Source organism: Ptychodera flava, chromosome 11, assembly GCF_041260155.1.
Source record: "Ptychodera flava strain L36383 chromosome 11, AS_Pfla_20210202, whole genome shotgun sequence".
NCBI classification, from domain to species: domain Eukaryota; kingdom Metazoa; phylum Hemichordata; class Enteropneusta; family Ptychoderidae; genus Ptychodera; species Ptychodera flava.
The window spans coordinates 41,442,733-41,459,612 of NC_091938.1; the positions used below are offsets into that span (position 1 = coordinate 41,442,733).

At 35.1% G+C, this 16,880-nt stretch overlaps 1 protein-coding gene across 3 annotated transcripts in view; it reads left to right on the forward strand.

The window, feature by feature from the left end:
* LOC139144538 (zinc finger FYVE domain-containing protein 26-like) overlaps positions 1–16,541 on the forward strand; it is a 52,446-nt gene extending 35,905 nt beyond the window's left edge. For all 3 annotated transcript variants that reach the window (XM_070715236.1, XM_070715238.1, XM_070715237.1), the window contains 14 exons: positions 512–570; positions 1,039–1,253; positions 1,655–1,815; positions 2,438–2,614; positions 3,664–3,829; positions 5,278–5,373; positions 7,739–7,798; positions 8,633–8,779; positions 9,068–9,265; positions 10,315–10,577; positions 10,834–10,987; positions 11,773–11,832; positions 12,157–12,390; positions 12,855–16,541. In XM_070715236.1, coding sequence (XP_070571337.1) covers positions 512–570; positions 1,039–1,253; positions 1,655–1,815; positions 2,438–2,614; positions 3,664–3,829; positions 5,278–5,373; positions 7,739–7,798; positions 8,633–8,779; positions 9,068–9,265; positions 10,315–10,577; positions 10,834–10,987; positions 11,773–11,832; positions 12,157–12,390; positions 12,855–13,079 — 2,215 coding nt within the window. In that variant the 3' untranslated portion in view covers positions 13,080–16,541. The remainder of the gene's footprint in view (positions 1–511; positions 571–1,038; positions 1,254–1,654; positions 1,816–2,437; positions 2,615–3,663; positions 3,830–5,277; positions 5,374–7,738; positions 7,799–8,632; positions 8,780–9,067; positions 9,266–10,314; positions 10,578–10,833; positions 10,988–11,772; positions 11,833–12,156; positions 12,391–12,854) is intronic.
* Positions 16,542–16,880: the final 339 nt, after the last annotated feature.

Sequence of the window (16,880 nt, forward strand, 5' to 3'; positions counted from 1 at the left end):
ATTTGCTATAATTTTTTGATAATTTTGGACCAAGTGTTGATCACATTTCATTGGCTACAGTTTGTTATCAAAATTTTGACAAAAATCTGAAAAAAATTGACTGGAGTATATTTTCTAAAGGTGACGAAAATTGACTTTGGCGCTCAAAGGGTTAAAACAGTAAAGGTCATGTCATTGTGTACATTGATATTGGCATTATTGAATTATTGTTGAAGTTTATTTCGGATAAAACCCAAGCAATACACATTAAAAATAACCTACACCAGGTAAACAACAAACTGTATGAAAGAACTGAAAAAGACAATATGGCTGACACAAGCTGGTTACTGGTATATCCAAATGAATCTTATCAAAATATCCAGTTATTTTGTCACAGCAACAACAATTCTTACAGAAAATGAATCAAATCAAAGCATGTGTTGTATACATATGCCTGATATGATTCATATATTACATGTGTAATTTTCTCTCGAAAGTCTTTTATTTCCTCTAAATTTCAATATTTTCATAGGTCCAGTTACGGAGTATCACCAGAAGTTTTGGAGCAAAAATTGCAAGAAAGATTATCAGGTTTGGATTTTCTACACTGACTTATTCTTTCACAATGTATTTTGCCATTCAGGGCAGCTTATAATATTTTCAGTTGAATACAAAAGAAATTTATAATAATAATAACCATGGAAACATCTCTCTGTTGAAATTTCTCCACTTTTTATTGTTTTACATAGTGAATTCCATCAGTGTTCGAAATGTGTGTAATGCAAATAGAAGATTTAGAAAGTAACTAAAACTTTAGAAAAATAGTTAGCGTGTTTGATATCTTTACAAACAAGCCATTGTATTTCATTCAACATTGTGAGTTTGACTGTGAAGAGATTCTTCAGAAAACAAATGACATTTCTTTCATAAACCAATAATCTTGAGTGGAAAGATTCTTTCTCTTTCTGTGTTTGCTGTTAATATATTTTGAATTTCACTTCAAAAATGATCATACCATTAAATAATAATGATGATGATGATAATTCTTGTATCTATCAGGTACATTCTTTTCAAATCGAAGTCCAAAGATACTAACACCAAACCTGTCCAGTCATGGCACTGGTAGTGGTGCTACTCCAATAGCTGCCACGGAAATTCCGGAGTTGATGGAACCTGACGACTGGTATGCTGAATTGAAACCACGGCAACAATGGAAGTTGACATCAGATGATATTTACAATGATACAATTAGAGATGACTTCTATTATGAACAGGTAATTTATGTATGGTAGCATGGTAATAACCAATGTAGAATTATGAAGTCATGCATTCATAGTCGGGTTGTCTGCTGTCATGTGTCAGCTTGTGTGACAACTTTCTTCATTACACCATTAAAGGAAATTGAAATACTTTTAAACAGTATTTTGGACTTAATTTTTATTGCCAACATAGTTACAGTAAACGACCATGCTTGGGGACAGAAAACGTTCGTTAAACTGAGGTGTTTGTTCAAATGAGGGAATTCAAATCCAGACTAGCCTTCTCAGGGGACACATTATACATACGTTATAACCGATAATTCATACTACTGGTGGTCGTTAGAGCGAGGGATTACTGTATTATCATGCACAATGACTATGTTTCCACTCATAGCTAAATTTCATTTTCATTTCAGGCTCCCAGTACGTCTCTATGTATGTCCATATTGGATCTGCATAGTCAACCATTGAAATGTGCCAAGCAAATTTTAGAACTTTGTCGAGATGTGTCTGCGTATCTGAAACCAATTAGACCAGGTATTCCAAACCCTGAAGTGGATTATAACCTTGTCATTAGGTAATTAGAAGTTGTCTTGTATTTTTTCATTTGAATTACAGATACAGATACAAATCTCCGTCAGCTTTTGAGTGTCACAGTCATAGGAAACCCTTGCACTCACTCAGGATTAATATAACTACGCAGCAGAAACCACTGAGTTCAAAATCATTGCTATGGTATTTCTAAAGTGAACATCATGATAATGAATTATTTTAATTTTTCTTAGATGAGGCACTCACTCTTCAGACACTTGGAAGACTTTACACTTAAACTGGCTTTATTTCACGCTGTTCATCAAAGTGAATTCAAAATGTGGTATTTTCAGTTATAGTGTTTGAATTTGTCAACTGTTTAAATGTTGAACTATTGATTTACAGTGTAAATGAACAATATCATGAATCACATTTACAATTTTTAATTTATTGCAAAGTAAAGAAATACCATAGGTTCTGAATTGTTTTTTCTCCACAGCAAATGTAGAGAAATCCAATTCCATAACATTGACCTTTTGCAGTGCCCCACACACATAATATTCTGTTTAAAGTGGTGCATAAAAAATTCAACAATTGAATAGATAAAAAACTAAAAAATCATAAACTTTGCTAACCAATATTATCTGGTATTGTTTTCTTTATTGCAGCATGATACAGACATTATTATTGAATGCCAAAGTGCGATATATGAAATGTGGTGAGAGTTCAGGTGTGGCATTATGTGATACATATCTAAGTCGTGTGGATATACTGACTCTGATGCTGTCTGCAAATTATAAAAACATTCCAACCATTGAAGAACTAATAAAAAGTGATTCTGCAAGGTAAGTTTAACACAGAGTCACTCTGACTGTGTACCGCTATCTTAATAACTTTATAAATCGTTTGAACATCCAGAACAGTCTTAACCCTTTAAATGCTCTAATTTTTCCCACCAAGATTTTACAGCCACATTTTAATAATAATAATAATAATATTGGGTTCTTATATAGCGCACATATCCACAATACTACATGTGATCAAGGCGCTTTTACAATTATTATTACCCCTGGTCATTGGACCTAATATGATACCACTCAACTCCCTGGGGAGCAAGCAACAGCTCACATGTGCAGCCAATAAGCGCAGCAGAGCTAAACACACACATAACAACCACTGTCCTACCAGGTACCCATCACTCCTGGGTGGGAGAAGCAATGAGGAATAAAGTGCCTTGCCCAAGGACACAACACCACAGCCATGCCGGGGCTCGAACTCGCCATCCTTTGATCGTGAGTCCACTGCTCTAGCCACTGGCCCATGATGCCTCCGCAATTTTTATGAATTTTTCTGAAATTTTTTGATAATTTTGGACCAAATGGACATCACGTTTCATTGGCTAATCACGTTTCATTGGCTACAGTTATTTTTAAATTTTGACAAAAACCTGGAAAAAAAATGACTGGAGTATATTTTCTAAAGGTGAAAAAAATTGACTTTGGCGCTCAAAGGGTTAATATGTGTATGTGTTTATTCAAACATTGTATAGAGTTTTTAAAGGTACAATCTTCAGTCCCTGTTTAAAACTGCAGTCCACATTCCCTCATTAAAGCTGCAGTTTTCAATTCCTGGTTTTCACCATTAGTTTGTGTTGACTGTGACAATTTACATGTGCTGTTCCTTTTTTTCTTTTGTAAGTTTTTTCAAGCTAAGCAATTTGTTTTGAGATAAAGCTAATAAACAACCTTCCCATAAACTAAAGTAAGTTTTCATGTAATTCTAACGGGAAAGCATGACTCTATTTTGAGAATTGAATACTTCACCCAGTAATATTCATTCTTTACAATGTACATCATATTGAAACTACTAATACATTAATGTGGTTTTGTTTTAGACGTATCCGAGATAAATTACTGCAAGAGGAGAGATTAGATCTTGCAATGGAAGTATCTACAAAATGTGGTTTAGACAGCACTGCAGTTTGGTCAGCTTGGGGAACTGCCCATCTGAAGGCAGCCGAATATCAACAAGCCAGAGAAAAATTCAGTAGATGTTTGAAGGTAATCTGTCAAGTTTACTTCTCAAGATTTTTTCATGTCATGTTGTCTAATAATCAGCCTGGTAAACTGATAAGATGACCGAGCATACTGTATAACTGTAGGCAAGTCATGTTCTAGTTTTACTTTTTGTTTGAAGTTATGCAGAATCTCAAATTTCTTTAGTGACAATTTCTTAAAGAGGTGAACTCAACCAAAATGCTGCAGGTTTATATTTGTATAGTGTTCGTAGACGTAGGTAGGATATCAAATTTCTCAATATCAGGTTAACAACATCTTTTCTTTATACATACTAATGTGCTTTGTAATATTGTCAGAGTGTCAACATGCATTGTGTTTTAGTTGTAGACAACGAAAACAAATGATGAATTTATTTTTTGTTGCATTTGATCAAGATAAATAGAGTTTATCGTAATATTTGGAAATAATTCTTTGAGTACCACTGATAATTGGAGCTATGAATATGTAATCAATGTTAGTCAGTCAAATCCAAACACGCTGTTCATTCTATGTATGGTGCATGACATGGCAGAGCAATGAAGCTTTAAAAAAACGATATGAAAGGAATTTTCAATTTAGACTTTTTTTTTTGCATATTGTTTCTGATATCTACAATCCTAATCACTTTCATTACCATGCACCTAAAAGTGACCTAGGGTTTTTATCATACCATCATATGCAGAACACATTATTTTTCTAATCTGAAAATCTATTTCCTTTGCCCATTTCATAGAAAAGTCTTGCCAGAGTTTTTCTCAACAGCCAAAATATTGCATCACTGAACCTTCTTGTAATCAGGAACACATAAACACTGCCTAATTTGTGAAATGCCAAATTATATTAAGAAATATAACTATGGTTTGACCCTTTGTCAGTGAATTTTGTCAAACCTGAAATGTCTATTGTTTTAATCTCCTGACACCCAGTGTTTTTTATCCATAAGGGGCACCATTTTTATCCATTGTTTTTCCCAGGACCGTAGTTTCATCTCTTTTACAGTTGCAGTTTTTACATCTTTTAAAAGTTTTCCACGATTTTACTATATTATCAAGCTTCATAGTATGTTCTATCATTTGATTTTAATTTTGAAAATTCAGACAGTGTTTTATAAGTCTCTGTACTCCTAGTGTATACCGGTAGTAATATCCATAATAACCGTTTCAGTGTTGTAATTTTTCCCACCAAAGTTTTTGTGCAACATTTTACCGATTTTCATAACTTTTTCTTCAATTCTTTTGATAATTTTGGACCAAATGGATACAACTTTTCATAGGCTACTGTTTTTGATCAAAAGTTCAGGGAAATCTGAAAAAGAAGTCAGGAACTGAAAAAAATTGTCTGCACTATTTTTTATAAGGAGACAAAAATTGACCTTGGTAGTGAAAGGGTTAATTTCTGAGATCTGGGTAAGAGTACAGCTCATTATTTTTCATCTGTGTATTTATTTACAGACTCCATCGGACAGAAATCAACAGCAGAAACCTTCACCATTGCTGGTTGAAATAATCAGTTTCTTGGAAGGAGCACCAAGATCTGATATGCCTTTGGTATGTTTTACAGTTCATTTCAATCATCAACTTGGCTGCCTTTTCAGTATATGGTTATTAATAGCACTGATCGCAAATGACGTCATGTTTTTCTCTCATTAATATTCATAAATAAATATTTGTCTGCATTTTCCGCATAAACGACAAACATAAAACCTGCTAGCGTTACAATAGTTACTAAAAGTCACACTAGTTCATGGTATTTTATGGCTCAGACTACACGCTGCAACAAACAGCCACACATGCAACAACAAAGTTTGTCCGAATTTTAGGCAGTGTTGTCCGAAAGTTGCACGCGTGCAGCTATATTTAGTAACAAATCTGAAATCGTGATCAACACTTTTGTGGATTTATTTCATATTTCCAAATAATTAGTTCCAGAGACCAGCTCTGGAACTGTTAGTTTTTGCTCACTTTCCTTCTTTCTTTCTTTCTTTCTTTCTTTCTTTCTATCTTTCTTTCTTTCTTTCTTTCTTTCTTTCTTTCACTATTTCCGGTTTTACTACCATAGGACATGCTATACACAAATTTTACCTTAATTATCCAGAATGCATTGCGACACGCTTATGACGTCATCGCTCAGCTCGGATGGGTTTTACGGGCATTTCTTGTTTGTTTATTTATTTATTTTTTATTTGGCATTGCTCAACTATCATATTGCGTTCAGTTATTAATAATTCTAGTTTTCTTTCGCTTTGTTTTTTGTTGCTTTTTGATTTTATTTTTCTCTAAATACTCGCCGTACGTGGCGCTATACTGTTTCGCCCGAATGCTCATGGGTTGAATGGCACATTAACAATGGCACCGTATCGATCGCTTCGCTCGCACATAGAGAGAAAAGTAGCCTTTCCCTAAGTTTACAAGCGCGGCTGGGCACATCGTGTACCTAGGCGAGGTGGGTGTGCTCGAAAACGATGATCAATGCAAAATTTGGACTCAAAATCGGCTGTTTTGGCGGAGAAACTGCCCGCCGTATTTCTGAGGAGCCACCAGCGGTTTTTCCTATATAAGTCTGCGGGGCTGTGGTGGGAAGCCGTTTAACGCCGGTGACACACAGCCCTGCCATGCAGAGCTAGGCATTCATAGTGAACGTACTGTCTGTCATGCACCGGCATGCGTTGGCTGCACGTAAAAGCAACTCAACTTTCCAAGATCAAACGGTCAGTATCTTGTGAAAACAGCGACATAGCAATGAAAATTGTTTTAGTCTGTGCTTTTAATCAAATGAAAATGCATGTGGCTCAATTTCAACGGCCTAGGTCCGATGTTTCCTCTCGTCTGATCATCGTCGTAAATCACATGCCTCTTTACGGCAACAACTCAGCACTACCTGTCAAGCGATTGATTTTTGCGTAGGTCAGTGGAGCGAAAGTTATTGCTCTGGCTCGGGAGAATGTTGTCTGATAAACATTTCCGTGCGTTGTCGCCCCCGTATGTATCTGTTGCGTTTTTACCGTAGGCTACATGTAGGCATTTGTAATCTGTGGACTGTAATTCCCCGGACTGCCTTGCTTTTAGTTGTATTAGGCCTATGGTGTTTACTGCTAATGCTATCACCCCTGAATATTAAAATCCAAAGCACTCTTTCATTCTGCACCTATCTTTGTCACACATTCTCTTGTTTCTTCCGCTGCTCTGGTCTCTGGAACTTCGCTTTTGCTTGCAAATGCTTTCTAGCTCTAATTGAAATTTGGTTGAAATTATTTTTGTCGAAAGAAATAGAGATTCTGAAGAAGAGATAACAACTATAAATAAGCTTCATATGCTCATTGTTTTTAATGTGCTTTGGCATACATGTATACTCTGTAACAATACATTGTGAGAAGTAAACCCAATGAGTTTTCCATAACTGTCAAAGAAGTACAAGTTTCTAGTAAATTAAAAAAAGAAGCAAAAATATCCTAAATTTCTTCTTTTGCTCTTAAATTTCGTGTTCAATGAGCTCTTCCAATTCCTGAGTGTTGGAATGGAAAATCCTGCTTTAACTTTGCAGGCTGGTCACTCAACTCACTCTAACCGTCTGCCATTGTCTCAAAGCTGCAGACTACACTCTGCACATGGTCACACAATCAAAATATTCCTTTGACGATACTTTTTGCAAGCCAATGGGCACTAGACTTATCTATATTGTCATTAAATGACTTTGTTCTGGTGAATTGTAACTTAGAATGAGCATGTGGCGTGTTATTATATTTCCTCATCTTAACACGTGATTACTCATTTGATCTCTTTCATAACAGATCTATCCCATATTTATATAAATGTGCTGTTCTAAAGTGAACTACCATGAGAGATCTGCCTTATTTTATTTTGTTTCTAAGCCTTTCTTTGATTGATGATGTATGCTGTTGCTGTTCTTTTACAGGCTGAGTCTTTACTGGCACCTCTGAAATCCATGAAAGAGTTGATCAGTGATCCAGCCAAGGTAAGCTAATCTCCTAAAGATTATGAGAAAATTGTTAGAATGTTGTTTGAGAATGAATTGACATTTCTTTTCACATATACTTTGTCTCTCTCTCTCTCTCTCTGTTTTTTAAAACTCATTGAAGTAAAGTTTCTTCCTGTTAAAATGTTTATTTTTGTATCTAGATATGATGCTATTATCAATCTGCAATAATATTCTGCTGCAAATACTTTTTCAGTAATGAGCAGTTCTTCCCCTAAATCAGTGCTATGAAAAACCTTTGGAAGTATAAAGGTGATCAATGGTGTGAATAACAGCTACTGTACTGTAGATATCAATCAGCTCAATGCCTTGTTGAACTCAGCATGTGACAAACTATGTTTAAAAACATCATAGAAAGATACACAAGTATACATATGGTCCTTCACCAACTGTTTATAATTTTGTGTACTTATAGCAAACATACTGGTATATAATTCTTTGAGATTGAAGTCTATCTGAATACATTTAATAGCAAATTAGGGAACTTGAAAACCAAGTCAATGATAGTTCACGCCAGGCCAGGCCATGCAAAATGAAAGTATATAATTGAACTCCAACAAAAATTTCCTATTTGGTGTGAACAAACTTGTTACCTAATCCCAAGTCAGACGATCTGTCAGATGTTACCAACATGGAAGATGACACTGGTACAGAATTTTAATGTATCAAAGAAATTTCCAGAATAAATGAGAATTTGATAAGTTACATGCAGATTAAACTAATTTGGGATTTTGTTTATACTAAAGATTAATATTGATTTTATCATAAATTGTACATTATTTTGACCAAAATACTTTGACCTATTATTTTTAGGGTATGTTGATCAACAGGAAACTTGATGCAGCACAACTAGAAGAATGTTTGTATTATCTAAAATCCTACGGTTCACATCTTTCTATCGTTGAATTTTACAAAAAACACAATTTTCTACCCAAGGCAGTCCAGTACATTGTTGAACAGGTAAGACTAGTTCCAGTCATTAGTAGACCATACAACATTAGAAATTCATTTTGTGAATAACGTTAAAGGTATACAGTCACCTGTAATCTAAATATGCCCATATATGGTCAAAGGGGCGTTCCTTGGTATTCAGAATGCCCATGTGAGGGCGCTGTTTTTAAAAAGTGGCCACCTGCTTAAAATCTGTGATTGGTTAGATTTTCTCTTTCCATGGTAACTGTGGCAAAATTGGAACAGGTGACAGTATACCTTTAAGTTCAGTGTCTTTTCCTTTGAATTATGTTGCAGCAATGTTCAACGGAGATCTTCATAGAAGGATTATTGTTACCCAGTATCAAAGGTGGTGATTTGTCACAGTTACAAGAACAGATGTTAATCTATGATCCAAGTCTGGAGAAATGGAATAATTACCTCAATGCTTCATGCAGATATCTCATCAAAAAATCTTACAACCATGTACTCTATCATTTCCAGATATTCATGAAGGTAAGAAACTGCGCCATTAGATACAATCATGATACAAAGCATCAAGTCTTGTCTGTTAACTTATGTTTCTGCCATAAAACCAGTGTTGCCGCCAGGACGCGCCCTTGCGACAATGTCCCCAAAGCGGAACCCATTGTCCTGCGCTCTAGCGTACTGCCGGTCACCTTGGGCACATTCGTGAGTTGACTGTGATGGGTGTAGTCTACAAGTAATATCTGTTACTGACGATGATCTTTGTTTTGCATAATTATTGTGAGGCTTACACAACATACTTTCGGAGCTGGCTATATGATTAAAAGTAATTAAAATGCTGCACTTGATAACATACTTTGCTTCACTGTAGTCCGCCTGAGCTCTGATTTGTAGCAGATATAGAATACTGTTGCTCAAAATTGCCTGAAATTCAAGCATAGCGACGCGGTCCCAATAGCTTGAAATTTGTTCAGTGAAACTAATGTATTACGAAAAAATGTAAAATTTGATTGAGAAGTGCTCGTTGTCCCCAAAATGTACAAAATGTCCCCAAAAATAAATGGTAGTGAGACACAGTGTCCCCTGATCTAAAATTCCTGGCAGCAATACTGTAACACCTCTTCATTGTAAATCCTAAATGAATGAGTTAATGACTCGTGCTTTGAATTTCCTTGTACATGTTGATGTTTCTTATGTTACACTTCCCTTTCATGCTGTGCATGATCATCACTGTAGTTGGATTAGTGAATCAACATTGAAACAAAACTACACACAGATTCAATGTCAATTGTCATTTGATAGGATTCAATATGGCCACTGGGCGGCCATTTTAAATTTTGTCAGGCTGGAGCCATTAGTTAAATATACCAAAACCAATTTCATTTAAACTTGGCACAAATACAAGGTGCTATGATGTTTATAGCTTTGTTTACCATTCACACATTCTGATTGATGCATTATTTTGACTACAGTTCAGTTACATCTAAGTAAATACCATAATAAAATACATGTGGGGACTGTGTAATTTACGATGACTTGTGTATATCGACTTACACAAACTTTGTTGTTCCTGGCAGGATTACATCCGTGCAGCCATGACTTGTATCAAGTTTTTCCAAAGTGGTGCCACGTCATATGCAGAATTATTTGATAGATTAAATCATTTAAACAATGCAAAGACACATATGAAGGAGGTGTTGGATGAGAAGAAATGGGGAATGGTACAACGACCTGCCATGCTTGGTGGAAGTAAAACTGCAGCTGAGGTTGCTGGAGGTCTTACAAAGACTGAACAAACAACGGGAATGAGATTGGTACTGTCGCCATCTGAACTCAGCAAGTGAGTACAATGTATTGTCACCAATTAAAGTAGCCCTGTGTCATGAATGACATTTGTGATGATTTTGAGTTAAACATTCCCTAGATGTTAAAATTAGTTACTGTAAAGTAGACATAGAGCACTCTATTATGAATAAGTGTTTCCACGACAAAAATGAAAACATTAAAGGTTGTAACTGATCTTGTTCTTACTAGCATTATCTACACACTTATCATGTATTGATACAATTGTTTACTGTTTTTTATTTCTTTGGCAGGCATATAAACACTATCACACTACAGATTGAAGTGACAAAGTATCTTCATCGCTGTTTGACAAGTAAAGCTGGAATTAATCAACTGTTATCTCCAAAGAAACAATTACCAACATTGTTTGGTAATAGTAAGATCAAGGCAGAAGTTGTCAGCATGGTATGTATCATAGTATTCTGATGAAATCACATCTTGTTGACAGTGGTTTCTGTGAATTACTTTATTCTCAAACTTTGTTCTTTGATATGCCATGATAAATGCACAAATGTATCTGACATATCAATTTTTGTACATGTATATTGTATATAGCGTATAGACAAATTATCTTTCAAGTTTGCCATATTCAGAACTATTTACTCATATACAACGTTAGACAAGCAAAATGTGAAAGAAGCCATTGTAGATGTTCTATCCTATTTAGTGAATCTTTTAATGCTGTTTGAGTCTTAGATGTTGAGAAATCAAATCCTCTTCCACTTCAGTATACAACTCTGTAATCAATAATGCTGTTGAACTTGACCAATTAGCAGAGTTCTGGCCAAAATTTTGTGAAAAAGACCCGTTTTCTAAAGGTTTTTATGAGCGATATCAAAAAATGATTTAAAGTGTATGTATAGATTTGTAAAGATGTGTGACTGGCCATCCTACTTTCCAATACTGACTCAATATCCATCAACTTGGAGCACAATTTAACATTATTTTATAAATATTTGGACATGGCATTGTAGCAGTCTTGGTACATTACTGCAGAACTGTGTTATGTGGGAATCATACCATCAGTTATGTTGTTGTCCATGAATTGTCAATTTGTGATTTATCAGTAGTAAAGAAGAGTTTAGAAATGTTTTGTTATCCAATAACTTCTATTGATCTGTTTCAAAAAATCTGATAGATGGAACTGATTACTGACTTTTAATCTCATTTGAATCCTATGTTCATTGCAGATATTACTTAGTAGTAGTTCCATTTCTGAAGGTTTTCAGCTTGCCTTTAAAATCATCCAGGTGAGAATCTTACTAAACCACATTTCTAAAATTTTCATGAATGTATTTTGCAGACAATAGAAAAGGATTAATTATGTTGCATATTATTGAATTGCTGGTTCGTAGAAAACAAACATCTTACACAGACATACAGAAGTCATTTAGATTACTACATCACAGCTTTCATGATTTGATTTGATTTTGTTGTTATGACTTTCCTCAGTGAGTATTGATGACCTATCCTATATTGCTATCTTTTGCTAAATCACACTATACTCATTTTTGTATACTTAATACAAAACCAGCATTCAACTCAAACCAGAATATTTTTTTTTTCATTCAAAGGATTTCCGGCTACCAGCCATATCAGTATACTCCCATACCAGCAAGCAGTTAGCCCAAAGACACAAATATAAAGAAATCCGTCAGCTGCATCAATGTATCAAAGAAACTGGCCTATCAGATGATCAGATGTGTGATGCTGTTATCTCTTCAAGTATCAGTGTCATTGTAGATGAATCTTCTGAAACAAAAGAAGTTGATAATTTCATCAAGTTGTTGAAAAGTGACACAAGCAAGGTATGTAGAGCTAATTGCATTTTTAGGTCTCTTTGTCAGCTATCAAGTGATATTATCAACATTTTAGAAGTACCTGAATACTCTATATTGATCACAGAGTTCATGTTTTCTTCATTCTAGGAAAGGATGGTAGAATCATTCAGTTTTCAAAAATTTACTCAATGACAAAGTTTTTGAGTGTAAGATATTACAACATGCCTGGATGTTGACATTAAACCTTTGAGTGCTGTAATTTTTCCCACCAAAATTTCAGTGTAACATTTTACCAATTTTTATGAATTTTTCGGTAACTTTTTAAATAATTTTAGATCAAATGGTCATCACATTTCATTGGCTACAGTTTTTCACCAAAATTTTGACAAAAATCTGAAAAAAATTGACTGGGGCACATTTTATAAAGGTGACAAAAATTGACTTTGGCGCTCAAAGGGTTAACCAAGTATGATGGTATGGTGTTCTTTCAGATCAATGCATACATTTTATGTGGCAAGTTGAAGTCTGCCTATCTGATCGCTGTGCAAGGAGAGAGAGTTGACGATGTCAGGAGAATATCCTCAGCAGCTCAAAAAATGGGACAAGGAGCTGTCAGAAATATCTGTGATAGATGGTTACAATCACAAGAACAAAAACGTCAGCAAGAATTAGAACAACAACAACTTTTGCTAAGAGCATCAAAACAAAAACCTTAGTTGAGGAAAGAGATGCTCGAGTGGACAGTGAATGTGCACAGTTAGGCAGAAACACAGATGCAGAGTTACGCAAGAACACAGAAGTGACTGATTTGTGACTTGTTACAAAAAAAAACATTTTTGTGAAAGGTAGAGTTTTGTTACAAGGTCATAACCCAGACCTTGATTAGAACATGTCTGTACAGTAAAGCTTGTAGAGGAATCCATAGAGAAGGAATGTGTCAGAATGACAGAGGATTTCAAGTTCAAAGTGGATACTGCAGAAAACAGTCTATTTGTTTTTCACAGGTACTTGTATTGAAAATTACTTTGCTATTAAAAGTTTTGGATGACCCTGTGGAAGGTAGATTTCCAATGCATTTTTCTACCAGTGTTGCAATATTGCAAAATCTCTTCAAGTCTATGCAATCACTTTACCACCAAGAAAAGTCTCCATGGCCAGTTTTTGAGATAGTCCCCACGGACACCGTCCGGGGGGACTTATAGGTTTGGTCATGTCCATGCGTGCGTGCGTCCGTCTGTACGTGCGTGCGTCCGTCCGTTCACGCAGATATCTCAGAGATGCAAAGAGCGATTTCATTCAAACTTGGTACAAGGATTACTTCATATGTCATACAGATGCACGTCGATTTGTTTTGTGATACGATCCAATATGGCCGCCAGGCGGCCATTTTATTACGATTTTTTCATGTAAAGAGCCATAACTCAGACATGTTTCGACCGATTTTATTCAAAGTTGGTACAAGGACATCGACCAATGTCATAGATATGTACATTGATTGTTTTGGTGATACGATCCAATATGGCCGCCAGGCGGCCAATTTATTACGATTTTTTCATGTAAGGAGCCATAACTCAGGCATATCTCAACCCATTTTATTCAAAGTTGGTACAAGGACGTTGACCCATGTCATACATATGTACATCGATTCGTTTTGTGATACGATCCAATATGGCTGCCAGGCAGCCATTTTATTACGATGTTTTCATGTACAGAGCCATAATACTCAGACATGTATCAAGCGAATTTATTCAAAGTTGGTACAAGGAGATTGACTAATGTCATACATATGCATGTCAATTTGTTATGTGATACGATCCAATATGGCTGCCGTGCGGCCATTTTGTTACGATTTTTTCATGTACAGAGCCATAATTCTCAGGTATATCTCAACCGATTTTATTCAAAGTTGGTACAAGGATATTAACCTATGTCAAACATATGTACGTCAATTTGCTTCAGATATGATCCAATATGGCTGCATGGCAGCCATTTTGTTACAATTTTTTCATGTCCTTAGCCAAAACTTGGGCACATCTCAACTGATTTTATTCACGGATTTCATTGAAACATAGTACAAGGACATTGACCTATGTCATACATATGCACATTGATTTGTTTTGTGATACAATCCAATATGGCCGCAGTGGTGCCATTTTTTTCTGAATTTTTCATGTCCGGAACCATAACTCAGACTTGTATCAAGCAAATTTATTCAAAGTTGGTACAAGGACATTGACTTATTTATACATATGTATGTCGATTTGTTTCACGAGATGGTCCAATATGGCCACATGGTAGCAATTTTGTTATGGTTGTTTCATGTCGAGAGCCATACTCTGGCAAGTCTCAACTGATCTTATTCGAAGTTGGTACATGGACTTTGACTTATGTTATACATATACGTGTTGATTTTTTAAACAGTAAGATCAAATATCGCTGCATGGCTGTGATTTTGTTACAATTTTCGAATGTACAGAGCCATAACTCAGACATATTTCCACCAGTATCATTCAAAGTTGGTACAAGGACATTGACCTATTTCATACATATGCTCGTCAATTTGTTTCACGTCATGTAGCAGTAACATGTCAATTATTGAAGTTTCGTAAGTAGGCTGATATGTCAAGAAATACTGCATCAAATTCATGAAATTTTGTACAGATGTTAAGCTCACATTGCTTTAACATTGAAAAAGACATTTATCAGTGTCATTTTCATTAATTTTTAATTGCATAAGTAATGAACTTTCCTAATTAGAGTGATATAGCCACAAATTAATACAACGTCAAATTTGATGAACCTTGATACAGATGTTGATCTCATAGTGTTGTAAATACTGCATCAAGAAATATGGTAACAGTGATAATCTGTTAAGTGTTAGGATTGTATGCAAAAGTGTTTTACAACATCCTGTTGATTAATTCCTAGTTGACTCATTTTATGAACTTTAGGATGGTTGCCTACATTGGTTTTATGATTTCATCACCATGGAACTCATTCTTGGCCATTGAGCACCATCTGTATCGCAGTATTTTTATCACAGACCTAATTAATGAAGATGACTCTATCCTCTCTGAGGACAGGTATCAAAGTACCCATTAACAAGTGGGGACTGTGTCATCAACGATGAGTTTTTGAGATAGTACCTGTAACTTTGGTGAATTCAATCGGCCAAACGATGAAATTGACTTGTTGAAGCAAGTAAGACTATGAGCCATGCTGTAATGGAAGTGTTACTGAACACAAGCAGCATTTTTTTTGTGTGTAGTCAATGCACTCAGTGTTTGTACAAGAACAACCACCCAGCTGAATGGTTTCAGCTGACACAATCAAAGATAATGGCACTAGCACCATGATAATGTATATAGTTTGCATATGTCATATGATATGATTTAAGGTGAAATTTATAACAATTTGAAGACAAAAGAAACATTGTACATAATTCTAAGATGTATGTTTCCATCGTTACACTGTTCTTGGCAGTTTTGTTTCCCAAGTTCAAATATTTACATTTTGGCGTTGATCTTAAAGGTTAAGACAAGTTACTCTCACCAGTGATAATGAATACTTATGGGTTAAGACTATACTTTCAGTTAGCTTATTTTCTGCAGAAGAATTTTTTGAATTTTGATTTCAAAAAGGCCAATAAGTGATGTTGTAGTTCACACACTGTTTTACATAATTGAATTGGTTGTTTCTATGGTAACTTTAGAATTGGGCACAAACAAGAAACATACAGAATAGGATAATTGAGGAAAGCAAAGAGATGATAATTCCCATACCAATCTGCAAATATATTTAAATATATCAATATGCCTTAGCAATGACTGTCTGTCTTGATTCTGATTGAATTTGAGATGAAAAGAATATTTTTCCTTTTCCTGTGTCTATGTCTATTTGTTTCCATCATTACTATTTGTTAATAGCACATATCATGACAGATAAATCTTTCACATGCATAAGTATTTTGATATGTATCCAATAAAACTGCATATCACATCCTGATAAATGAACAGCTGTGATTATGGACAAGCAAACACAGCTCTTTAGGAATTTACAAGTGAGTTGAGTCTTAAACCTTGGCTGTTATGGCAAGATCACTTGATACCCTTCTTTTGTAATTTGCTTCAAATTCTGAATTAAAGAGGCATTAGTGGAATAAATAAGTAAATAACCAATTTTCTCATATTGTTAGTTTTTTGTGAACAAGAATGTTGTCATTTGAAAAGTAAATAGCCTTTGACTAGCCTAGTATGTACCTCTCATATTTCATATTAACATTGTATCCGATATTAAAGCTTACGCTGAGACATAAATCATAAAATGGAAGTCAATACCTAATACATGTAACAGTATTGTGAAATAGAACAATACATTGACAATATGAACCCCATGGTACAGGTGTTTACCAGACAATTAGACATGTTTAGCTTTACTCGTATGTTTTTGAAATGAAATCAAAGTAACTAGTGAGCTGTAAGTTTAGGTGTACACTGCCAGCAGCAGCAAACAGTCAA